This window comes from Tiliqua scincoides, chromosome 2 (assembly GCF_035046505.1).
Source record: "Tiliqua scincoides isolate rTilSci1 chromosome 2, rTilSci1.hap2, whole genome shotgun sequence".
Classification (NCBI taxonomy): domain Eukaryota; kingdom Metazoa; phylum Chordata; class Lepidosauria; order Squamata; family Scincidae; genus Tiliqua; species Tiliqua scincoides.
In genome coordinates, this window is record NC_089822.1 from 80,767,911 (window position 1) to 80,780,821 (window position 12,911).

The window sequence follows — 12,911 nt, forward strand, 5'->3', positions numbered from 1 at the left end:
GTATAATTGCTCATAGGTAGCACACATTGTGAGAACTGGTTTTTAAAACATTTATTCCTATATTTATTTATCCTGTTATTGGCTATGTGGTATTCCCACCGGCTACTATTTTATATCTTGGTTTTGGAAGAAGTTGTACTAGATGATGGAAATAAAATATGTAGTGATGAGAAAAACAAGAGTTCATTTATTTGGCAATCCAGAGCTTTGTAGGGGACAAAAAGAAACAAACAAAATGTGGCTGAGGAATCACTCTAGTTAACGGGCAGGTGATTTTACCTTTGCTTATAAATCTTTCCTTTCTTGATCTTTCTCACCATTTTCTTTTAACCTATGGCCCATTTGAGGGTTGGTCCTGTGAAACGGGACTCACTGCATATGTTGTAAACTGTCATGACCATTTGTCAATGACCCTCTGGCCTGACATTCTCTACAGATGTTTTAGCACACAGCTGCAGTTGTGAATACACTGCATAGGTTCGTTCCCATCTGCAAACGAAGATAGGCTAAGTGACAGGAAACTACTCAGGGACATGGTTCACACACAAGTCATGACAGACGGTGAAACTGCGTACCTTCTCACACTATGTATAAACGTTTCGTATAAATCAGGGGTTGAATACTTCAGTGCCTAAGCAAGGGGTTTTGATTAGGGTCTCCTTGCCTTGTAGTGTAGGTTGTAGGTTGAAATAGGTTGGGAAAGGTACATGGGCCAAAGGCTCAGTCCTGCATGCCACCGTATGTATAATCAATATGCCCAGGCTATGCACAAGCCATCCCTTAGTACAGTGTTTCTCTAACTGTTGATCTGGACCCACTAGATGGGTTGCAAGCCAATTTCAGGTGGGTCCCCATTCATTTCAGTATTTTATTTTTAATATATTAGACTTGATGCTACCATGGGATGTGACTGGATTTGGGGAAATGTTACAGACCTGTACTTTTAACAATGATAGTTAATGGGACTTACTGTCCTACTACCCAGTGTGGGTAGGATTGTAGCCTAGGAGTGTTAAAAATGTTCTGCTTGATGATGTCATTTGCAGTCATGACATCACTTCCGGTGGGTCCTGACAGATTCTCATTCTAAGAAGTGGGTCCTGGTGATAAAAGTTTGAGAACCACTGCCGTGCAGCGCAATCCTATCTTGTGCTGGAACAGGCAAGCCAGGAGGCTTGCGCTGTATCCAGTGCGAGACAGGGTGCCAAAGGGGCTCGGCCAGAGGAAAGGGGAAACTCTCCTTTATATTCACCCTTATAATCAACCCTTCTTTATACTCACATCCTGAGACATTGTAAAAAACAGACAAGAATGCTTCTTCAGTGGAGAAAAGGAAAAGTCACTGCATAGCAGCATCTGCCTGTTGTGTATGATCATGTAAACTCACCCTTGCAGCACTGAATGTCTAAGGTGTTTTTAAACTTCCAAGCTGCCATGGAAATTTGAAAATGATATTAGTGCCTATTTTTCTCCACTTTTAGTAGGTAAAAAAGTACCTCTTAGGGTCCAATCTGAACATATCTCATCACCAGCACTGATCTCCAGTGCCAGCACCATGTGTTGCAAACATTCCGTAAAGCATGTTCATGACACCCTGAGAGGAGTCAGCACCGGCGCAGGCTCAGCACCATTTGTGCTGAGGTCAGCACTGATGGACGCCACATGGAATGTGGTAGGAGCTCCCAGCAGTGGTTAGGGCCTTGGGGGTGGGGGGGAGGCATTCTGGGGCAGGGGGAGGAAACTGGGTGGGACTGTGGAAGACCTGATTTGCCAGATCGTATGCTCCGTGCTGGAGCTCCTCCAGTGTGCAGCAGTAGCCATTTTAGCGCCGCAGCATCCAGCGGAGTTGCTGGGAATAGGATTGGACGGTAATTCTCTTAGGGTGCAGTCCTAATCCACTTTCCAGCACTGACATAAGGACAGTGCAGCTCCAAGGTAAGGGAATGTTTGTTCCCAGGTAAAGGAACAAACATTCCCTTACCTTGAGGAGACCTCCATGACTGTCACCCAACTGCAGGATGCAGCACACACCCCGTTGGTGTGGGGGCTGGGGATAAGAATAGGCCATCCGTTTGGCTGTATTTGTCGTAAGAGGCGACTAAACAGCCAACGGTTAGATGGGACTCCTTAGCCTGGGAAGGCAGCTCATCTGAGAGAAGGAAAACTCTGATCCCAAACCTTCACTGCCTTGTGGCTACATCCAGTTATGGAAAAGGCTTCAGGAGTCAACCTCGAGGCAAAATCAGGAGCCGGAGTCCCTAAGGCAGTTCATGGCTGAACACAGTCACGTTCTGGCAACTCCTGCGATGCCGCTGGAACCAACCGTCTTGGCCTCTGCCTTTCCATTGGACCATTTCAGCGACATGGAGAGGGGGAATTTGCTGTATGGGTAACAGTCTATCCTCCATATCTACCTTACCCAGGCTTTGCGCAATGGAGAGGACACTGTTCTGGAACCACTGTTCAGAGCACGATACCATAGTCTTCCAAGACTGAAAGATGCCAACTGTAACTGTCAGTGCGTGAAAGTTGGTTAGGATTTGGGCCTTAGGCATCTAATAATTGAGAAAGAGGAATGTATTGTAGCATATCAAAAGTTCAAGAACAACTTTTGATATGTTTCAATGTTCTCCAAGTGATATGTTCTCCAAGTGTGGAAACCTCTGGAGCCGATGTGATGAAACCTCCATTTGCTAATCATGGAGAAAGATTGCTTAATAGTCAGATGATTTAGGTCACTTCCATGTTTTTGAATGTAATTATCTGCCTACTGCCCTCAGCTTCCATCTTCTGCTTCCTTACTGCTTTTTCCACAGAGCTTTTTCAGAAATGGTTCCCACTGCATCCAAATGGATTCCTGCTGGTATTCAGGAAGGACTTGTACAGTCTTCCTTCTTCAGCAGGTGTCTCTGAATCTACTTTAATTGTTTGCCTCTCACTTCATGGTTGTATCATTGCAGCACTTGGCTTTCAGTTCTATGATCCCTCTTCCTGTTATCACCTTATAGGGAATGTTTGCTTGTTATTGTGTTTGTTCTATATTATAATGTTATCATTTTGCTATGAATGTTGTCTGCTATTTTGAATTGATTATAATGAGGTAGGGTATGAATCTTTCAACAAATATTTTATGCATTATATTCATCACAAAATCATCCTCTGAAACATCCATTTTTGGTTGTATAGGAAACTGCCATACCATGTCAGATCATTGGTCCACTAAGCTCTGTGTAATGGGTAGTGGGTCACTAGGTTTTCAGACAAATCCTACCTAAAGATGTCAAGGATCAAACCTAGAACCTTAGGCATCCAAAGCAGATGCACTACCTGTGAACTGTGGCCCCTGCTCATGCTGTTCATATGGCATTGTTTTAGTTCACAAGTGAATGCTTAGCCAGTTATCCAATTGGCTAGACTCTGATGTATTTCTCTGCCTTATTTCAATTAGGTTGCCCAGTGGATGGTCATCCAACTCCAAACATCACCTGGTTTTATGTTGGTCAGCCCTTCAGTATGCCTCACCATGTGTTGGCAGCTGGTCAGATTCTTCAAATAGTGAACATTACTAATGATTATCAGGGAGAAATCAGCTGCATGGCTCAGAATGAGGCAGGCCTGCTTGTACAAAAGACTTCTCTGACAATCCAAGGTAAAAATTACAGTGCTAGAACTTTCTTTAATTGAATTTTTGAGATTAGCCTGATGCTCTGCCTGGCTCATGTGGAAGGGATCAGTTTCTGGAAAAAGCAACATGGATATTTGGGTCTTACCAATAACATTAACTCCTCAACCAAGCACTCTTTTTCGGTGGCCACTAAGCTCAATAACAAGACACCATTCACTGGTCTTCATAAACTGGACATTTACACCTATGTATGTAAGCCTGGCATGTCATGTTTTTAATGAAGTAAAGTGCCTCATATTAGAAATATGCAAAGGAACGTTCAGATAGTGGATCATCACCACTATTTTCATATTAAAGATACCTTTCCAATGGAACTTTCAGACCAATTGTGGATTATCTCTGTAGTTATATTCTGGAAAGAACTGTGTGGAGTCTGGAATGCCAATCACACCCAAAGGAGTTATACATTTTGAAGTCTACATGTATGGTACCCCCAAACAGTTCTCTAAGGAATACTTCCAATGTTGTGAGGGCTCCTCTAGGGTTGCTCTTGCAAATAACTCCTGTGAGTAAAGTCATAACCCAGGAAAGATTTATACACTTGATGACTTGCGAGTAACACAGAGGTAACAGACCCCTCCTCTTCATATTCTCAGCATGCCGATGTCGGAATATTCTCATGGCCAAAAAGCTATTTCATGAGAAACAACCTTTTCAGTTGTGTTCCATTTTGGATCACTGAACTGTGAAACCATTCCAGTGAAACCATGTGGCACTCTTGTTATGGATGGTTGCTTGTACTAGACAAACAGCACAATCCTGTGCATGTCTACTCAGAAGAATGGAGCTTACTCCCAGGAAAATGTGCATCTAATTACATCTAAAAACTGGCATCCATTTCCCATAGATGGCAGTCACTACATCCAATTTCTTTATCATCCATGTATGTATCTTTCTCCCCATTTCACTTAATATCAGTGCTATGTTGTTTTTCATGGACAAATGTACTTGTTAAAAGAAACTGACATTTTTAGTTTTGCCTGAATGTTTGCTGTGTCAGCAACATTTGTGTGTTTGCTGTGTTTGCTCTGCCTTGATTCTTTTGTGCCAGATAGTGACCCAGCAAATATTCAGGTAAAACTGAAAATGTCACATCACAAAAGTGTTTCATGAGCTATGATTTCAAAAGAAATCAGTTCCATATTTAACTTGGTGATTGTTAGCATTCTAGCTTCAGATTGAAGTGGCATTTTTAAGTGGCAAGATATAAAAGGACAACTGACAGCCCAATCCTTACCTGCACTGGTACAACCAGGCTGCTCCAGTGCAGATTAGGGAGCAGCAGAAGATCTCAGTGTAAGGGGATATTTTTCCCCTTACCCCTTACCCCATGTCAAGCCCCAGCCAGCTCTATGGGGCTGTATGCTAGCTACATACCTGGTGCAAATCCAGGAAGCCCAGTGTTTTTTCTGTTTCTGAGTGAAGGCAAATAAACATTTTTTGGCTATTTGAGATAAATTAACCTGGACATTTTGCTGTTGCTACAGATTATTGGTGGTCAGTGGATAAGATGTCACCCTGTTCAGCCTCCTGTGGTAACAAAGGATTCCAATATCATCAGTTGAGATGCTTATTGGATGGAGTCCAAGTCAACATATCCCACTGCATGGAGAAGCCCAAACCTGCTCTGCAGCCTATTGCTTGTAACAGAAGAGATTGTCCTTCGAGGTTTGATCTTCCATTAAAATGTGTATTTTATGTAATAACACATCCCTGCAAAATATTATTTATATAATTCTAATATCAATGCTATTTTAAGAACATGCTGACCAAAACCTACAGCAGTAAAACTCTAATAGTACAAGGCCCAATTGTCTAGCACTCGCTGTGATCTGGTATCAACATTGTCTGGGATCACCCCAGGCTAAAAAATGAACTGTCAACTTTCCCAGCCCCTGCATAGGCTCAGTTGCAGCTGGCTGGGTGATGATGTCACCAAGACAGGTTACCAGAGTCGCTTGGAGACAGCCCGTGCGCCTTGGCAGTAATGTAAGTAGTGATGGCACCTCCAAGACTGTTATGTAAGCAGTGACCCTGACACTGGGTCTGAGAATAGCACCAGCATATCTGATAATCCAGTACTGCAAACTTTAAGATTTTATGGTATGTCTCAGCAGTTCTACTCAGACTTTGGGACTGCAGGTAACTACTCGTAGTTGCAGGGGCAGGGGTGGGGGTGTCCCGACGGCACCAAAGCGATTGCGGTGCCACAAGAACCCAGAGGTTTTTCCCCTTACCTGCAGGGTCCTGCTGGCCTTTGGCAGGGTCTGGGAGAGCCTCCTTGATGCTAGAAATTGCTCCATTTGGGGATCAGAGCACACTTCTGGTTTTCGTGCAGGGGAGCGTTGGGGAGGCCTGTGGAGGGAGCTGCAGGCGTCCCGGACCTTCCCCAAGGCCAGCAGGACCCTGCAGGTAAAGGGAAAAACCCCTAGGTCCCTGTGGCACCACAATTGCTGCAGCACCATTGGGACATCCATTACTGGGCCATTCCCCTTAAGGGAATGACCCACCATTTTGGAAAACACTAGTATATCTAGTCAGAATGAGGTTACCTATAGAAGTGTGGTTCCCAACCACTTCCCCTTTAAGGCAGTGTTATGAAGCTTCTGAGAACCCGTAGGCAACAGTGCCTGTCATTTTTGGGTTCTCCCCACCACCAATGATAACAGGGAGATAAGAAGTCTCATTAAAACCCATTTCTTATCTCCCTGGCAGTGGGGGGGGGAACCAGAAGTGACAAGCGCTGTCACCTGCGGGTCTCTGCCATTCACCATCCCCCTTAAGGGGGGAGGATTTTGAAAATGTGTTAACTTGGAGGGTCGCAATCCCCAGGTTGGGAACCACCGCTATAGAATTACAGTCTTGCAATGCGATCCTATACATGTCTACTTAGAAGTGTGTCCTATTGTGTTCAATAATACTTATTCTTAGGTGTGTATAAGATTGCAGCCTTGGTGTATATGTGTATCAAAATGAGTGGCCTGTACCACTTCATAGTGCAGATGGGGTGATTCAATTTTTGAATTTATTATTATTATTAATTATTATTATTGAATGCTCCCCCTCATTTTGAAAAAAATGGTTTAAAACGCAAGGTTCTAGTCCAATCTGCTTCTTGACATGCTAGGTTTGCTTTACTTGTAGGAAGCTTTTTCCCAACAGGAGGAAATTTTAATATGTGCATCATCTGCAGCTTCAAATAATAGCGTCCACTTTACCATCTCAGACCTCTACCATTTAATTTCTAGACTTCATCACTAGGACAATAGAATTGGCCACAGTCACAGTCGCTGATGGGATAACTCCTCCAAGAACTTGCCAGTTCTTAATATCAGACTGTCCAACAGATATAATGAAACTTTCCCACTCTTTCAGTGTCTCACTTGTATAGAGACTCTGCACTCTCTTTGGCATAACTTGAAACGAATCCTATAGTACTGAGGGAAAATGGGTAGGATTGGAAGACCAGCTGACTGAAAACCAGTGATCACTGGAATGCCACTCAAAACCTCTCTGGTCCTGCATTTGCAGAAGCGGCTATATTTCTGTGAAATTGTGTGCTCTGTATTGTGATGACTGGTGTTTTTAAGCAGATAAACTAGGCCACACTGTATTCTGAAATGCTTTGCAGGCATGCCCTCTTATCCGCAGGGGTTCTGTTCTGGAATTGCCTGTAGATAGCTGAAACCGTGGATATGGGCTAACGCCCGTCCTGCAATTCCATCCAGAGAGGGTGCACACAGTGGTGGGCATGGGGGGGCCGACCTGATCCACGGATAAGTGAATCCACAAATATGGGATCCGCAGATATGGGGGCCCCCTGCATTGGCCTTAAAATTCTTAGACTGGTTATCTAGTGTTTCTATCCGAATTACCTATTCTGGCAAAGATTCAGAATGACATTTTGTGTTCCCATGTAAAGCAACTGTTCGTTTACAAGTGCAGCCAGGAATGACCTCAGAATCTTGTCCTACCATTTTCTGATAATAGCAATAGCACCAGCAGAGCTACAAATCAGGAAAATACCTGATCAACACAGAGCAGCCGCTGTGGAAATCTCCCCATTTTATTACTTTTCCATAATGCTTCGCACACTCTGCTTTACACAAAGGTTCTCTGGATGGCCAGCTGAACCATAAGGAACAGCTGAGACCAGGAGAGTTAGTGAAATATGAAACATGCTCATTAATATCAGCAAAAGTCTGACTTGCTGATGGGAATACTTCTACAGGAATGATTTATAGATATTAGGCCCTTCTTAAGCTGCAGCTCTGCGCATGCTGCTTTCCTGACTCCCAAGAAACTGATGAAATGTATGTGTTTGGAAACAGAAAGAGGTTGGATATGCAGGGCTGAAATTTACAAGTGGCAGAAAAGCTGTGGATTTAGCCTTTCTAAGCTGTATGATACAAAGGAGGGGGAAAGTGTGTTTTCTTTTCCTTGGCAGGGCCTTTTCCTTTACTGATCTCTTTCCATGATGTTTGGGGGATCCTGACCAGCAGCAGGAAGAAAACAGAATAGTGCTTTCTTTTCAGGTCCCAGTAAACTAATAATCCTGGAAGCACCATTTTGTCCATTTCATCACATGACCAAAAAACAAAAGCAAGATTATCTTGTGGGGATGTACTGGGATTTCCTCCCCTTCAGGACATATAAATCCTGAAAAGAAACAAGGAGTTGAGCTGTTCAGAGTCCCTGGCCTGACCATAATTTGCCCATGGGACCAATAATCGCTTCTCTTCTACTTCTTCCCATCATCCTTTCTTGCAGAAGCATCTGGGCAGATGTGCCATCACAACCAACTTGCCTTGTTTCTGCCTATTGGTGCCTGCTTTTTTGTGTGTGTGTGTGTTTTTTTTTTTGAGTTTATAACATTATTTTTATCCAAAGTTTACATGCAACACCCATGGTCACAATTTTAAAGGCTCTGCTCCTGACAGGAAGCAGAAACAACAGACAGTGAGTTACAGAGTATGTGAGCATGAAGTATACAAGTACATTCCAAAGTATGCAGGGATTGGGAGGTGCTGTTTTCTACACAGTGTCTATTGAAACTTTGCAAACTGTTTTAGCAACTGTGATGGATCTGAACAATGAATGATCATCCTCATATCTGTTATTTGGGTTTCAAATATCTTCTAGATGCATGTCCCCCACAGTGTAGGAAAAAAGAAGCAAGGGTGCCTTTACATTTCCACAAGAGACAGAAAACAAAAACATTTATCATTTAACCTGGATGCATAAATGTCTGAAAAAAGGACATTTTAAACCACATAGGCTGCAGTCCTAACCACACTTTCCTGAGAGTAAGCCCCATTGAACGAAATAGGACTTACTTCTGAGTAGACCTGGTTAGGATTGTGTCCCTAATCTTGCAACTCAGGACATGAAATCCAGCTCATAATGTAACAAGCCAAGCTTCAGACAGGGCCAGATGTTGAATTGTAGCAGGAGGTGTCCTCCTTCGCACATTTGAAGCAGAGTGAGGCATGTGGATTTACAGTGACAACCGGTGTATCTTAAATGTGCATAATGCACAGTTGTACAAATCATGCACAAGTCATGACACAGCATCAGCAGCAAGCTGGTGCCAAGGCAGCAAACAAAGTTTGAACTACAAAGAGGCCCCTTTATCTGTGGATCCTGTATCTGTGGTTTCAGTTCAATGTGGATGAGGGTGCCCCCCCCCCACACCCGTGCACTCTCTGTCTCCTCCAGAGGGGCTTCCAAGCCCCACAGAGGCCGTGTGCATCCACCCATGGCCACTTCTGGTTTTTTGGCAAAACAGAAAGTGACATTTTTATGCCTTTAAAAGGCCTTAGAAGGGCCAGGGAAGCCCACCAAAAAATCGGAAGTGACTTTTTGCTGAAAAACTCAGAAGTCATTCCAAGACTTGCAGAGGCCATGGGCATATTCACACAGCCTCTGCAGAACTCAGAAGACCCTCTGGAGGTATCTGCAGGGGGGTTCCAGAACAAAACCACCACCACCACCACCACCACCCCCAGAGATACAGGGGCACACCTGTATTATTTTCAGCAGTGTTGATACACTGTCATCTCTCTCGCTCTCTCATACACACAGAGAGAGAGAGAGATTACAGTGTATCTCTCTCTCTCTCTCTCTCTCTCACACACACACACACACACACACACACACACACGGGGGGGGGGAAATGCCCAAGGTCCCTTGCACTGGTTCTAAATCTAGATTCTTTGCATTGGTAATATTCATCCCACAGTGACAGTGTGGTGCAATGGTCAGAGTGTCAGACTAGAGAATCTCTGGATTCAAGTCTACCTTAGCCATGATGCCACCAAGTGATCTAGGGCTAGATACTGTCTCTCAGCCTAACCTCAACTTCACAGAGTATAACATGGTGAGAAGACGTGTGTGCAGAGGAAGGTTGAGATACAAACATAATAATAAATATTTTACACAAAGCCATTCAAGGAACATAATAATTTAAGTTCTGTGCCTGTTCTGCCAACTTCCCAAAAGCTTTAACGTGCATAAGAACATTCCTTAATTCCAAATTGAAGTGTAAAGAGATGGTGAATTTCATGAGTTTCACCAACCTTATGTAAAAGTTAAGGGTGATAAGGCCTAATTAGGACTGGAGTCAAAATTACTTAAGAAAAAAAATCTTTTGAGTAATTCCAGAATATCACTGTGACCTTCTCATGTTTCTCCACTGGTAACTCTGCTCCGCCTTATCCTTTCATTAGGTGGATGGTGACATCGTGGTCCCACTGCACACAAAGCTGTGGTGGGGGCATCCAGACACGGCGAGTGACATGTCACAAACTGACAGCAGCAGGCAACTCTGTCCCCATGTCAAATGACATATGTGCTCAGACTGCAAAGCGTCCCGTAGATACCCAGAGCTGTAACAGACAGCTGTGTGTGGAATGGACAACCTCTGCCTGGAGTCAGGTAAGATTATACAGCCACCACTAACCATCTGTGACTGGGAGAAAGTCAAAGAAATACAAAGAAGGGACTCATGAAAGTCCCACTCTCCTGTCTGCTTTTCACTGTCACGTTTGCTAACCTTCATTTTTTTTTTACTGCAAGAACAGATTATTTATAATGAATCTGAAGAAATGACACACTTTAATGGATAATCTTAAATATCAATTAAGCAACAACAGGGAATTTAAGTTTAGCAAAATGCATCAATATCCTGATACAATTAGTAGCCATATGACTGCATCACCTGCAATATCCCTTCAGTAACCCAGAATGACTTCAGAATGGTAAGCCACCTTGAAATGAACAGCAAAATAAAACCCATTATAGCAGATACATACAGGCATCGTGGCTCAACTAGCATTGTTTATTCTATAGTTCCTAATAATAACGAGGAAGACTATTGTTTACCTGGTCAAAGACTGAGCATGACCATTTCACAGCCTACAGTGTTGACTAGATGCAATGGAAGCCAAACTAGTCCATCTGAATACTAGTCAGTTAGACCACAAACTATTTCAAAATATTCCATGCCTCCCAGCAAAATGAAATTTATTGCTTTCAGTTAACTGATAATAACTACATTAAAAGAGGGAGGGAGGGAGAAATCTGTGTTTTTGTGTATTTTGGAAAATGTTCACTCAGACTTTAATTGAGTTATCATGCTGTATTTATTCGTAAGGATCTGATCTTTCTTTGAAAAGGCATAAGCCTTGGACAGCAAATTGTCCAATTTGTACTTTCTCTGGAATTTCAGGTAAGGTTTCTGTAATGCCTGCAGTCGTCCTGTTCCCTCAGTGCTGGCTGTTGTTTTATATCACCCTATGATGTCATATCCAGGCTCAATTATCAAAACTTGCATGAATTCATCTGTTTCAACTGACCTTTCAACTTTATAATATAATATTTCTCCAACCAGAGAAGCAGTGTATTGGGGAGGGGAGGTTCAAGCGCTATGTAAACCTATACAGCTCCATTTCCAGCCAGTTCTACAAATTGATTATTCTGATTACAATTAAGAACAGATTACTGGCCATGGATCAGTGGCATTTTACTATTGTATCATTGAGTTCACTCAGGGGGACATCAGGTTCCTATTGACCAAGTTCAATTATTACCTTTCCCAAAGTGCAATGAAAATAAGCATATTTCTTCGTCTCCTAAGAATGCAGACCTTTCCTGTCTCCTATCATTTAATGTGGCCCCAAAGAAGAGGATTTCATCCAATCTCACAAAGATTAGTGTGTTCATTTAAACCTCGGTTTTCTCATGTTTTTTATAGTGAAGGTATTTGATACCACCGACAGCTATTTTGAAATTTAGAAACGTTTCAAAGTACCTTTGTAATTTGTCATGATGCAAGTTACTTAAAGTGGGAGAAAAGTCGTAATGTCTCCTTGGGTCTACTCAGGCCCTTGAGCAGGCATAAAGACACTTTCTGGGTAGTGGCCCAGTGTACATACATGGTATCAGATGAAAAGCTTGGAAATGTTCCAGATAACTGAGGAGTTCCTATGTTAAGGTTAGTTATACTGAAGTGTTTGCTGGTATCCCAAAAAGCGAAGAGTTTAAAATTTGGAGATGAATTTTTGTGAATACATCAGCAGCACAAGTTGTATAGAGTCATGCATTTGATTTGTGTGAATTCAAGTATACATGCTTGAGAAGAGAGAAAGAGGGAGAGTGGCCCACCACCCAAAGTTATCTGGTCCACATGGAGCTCGGTTTCTGGCAGCTCAACAACCCTTCAGTATGGCGATGATGTGATTATATCACTGCCAAATGTCTAGCCCCTTTTCCCTTCAAGATTGCTGACCCCTAGTTTAAATAGTGCAGGCAATTCAGCTTGCTATTCCATTATATACATCCCAGTGTGTGTGCGAGATGAGACAATAAATCCACAGTTCCCTCAGTCAGCTGAGTTCCTGCATGTCTCTCACATTGTGATTTTATTTTTTAAGACCTTACATATTTTTTGGTTTTAAGGGTCATTTTGACTATATGTGATTTTCACCTTACGTGGTGATTCAGAATCTCGCCCTCTCCTAAGATGCCACTCAGCTATATTTCCATTGCAAAGTTCTGTTTCATTTTAACTGTTTAAAATTAACTTCTTAATGCTCAAAAATTCCTCAATTTTTAATTGACAAAGATAAAATAAAAAGTTTCCTGCTCCACCCTAAAATCAGATGACCCGCAAAGTATTTAAACAAAAATATCAGAGAAATTTTGAATAAAAGCATTGCATTCTGAC

The 12,911-nt window shown here is 42.6% G+C and overlaps 1 protein-coding gene across 1 annotated transcript in view; it reads left to right on the top strand.

The window, feature by feature from the left end:
• The window catches only part of ADAMTSL1 (ADAMTS like 1), a 301,635-nt gene that overhangs the window by 277,978 nt on the left and 10,746 nt on the right, over positions 1–12,911 (top strand). Inside the window, exons 24-26 of the mRNA XM_066614676.1 lie at positions 3,449–3,649; positions 5,173–5,353; positions 10,414–10,621. Of these exons, the coding sequence (XP_066470773.1) occupies positions 3,449–3,649; positions 5,173–5,353; positions 10,414–10,621 (590 nt within the window). The remainder of the gene's footprint in view (positions 1–3,448; positions 3,650–5,172; positions 5,354–10,413; positions 10,622–12,911) is intronic.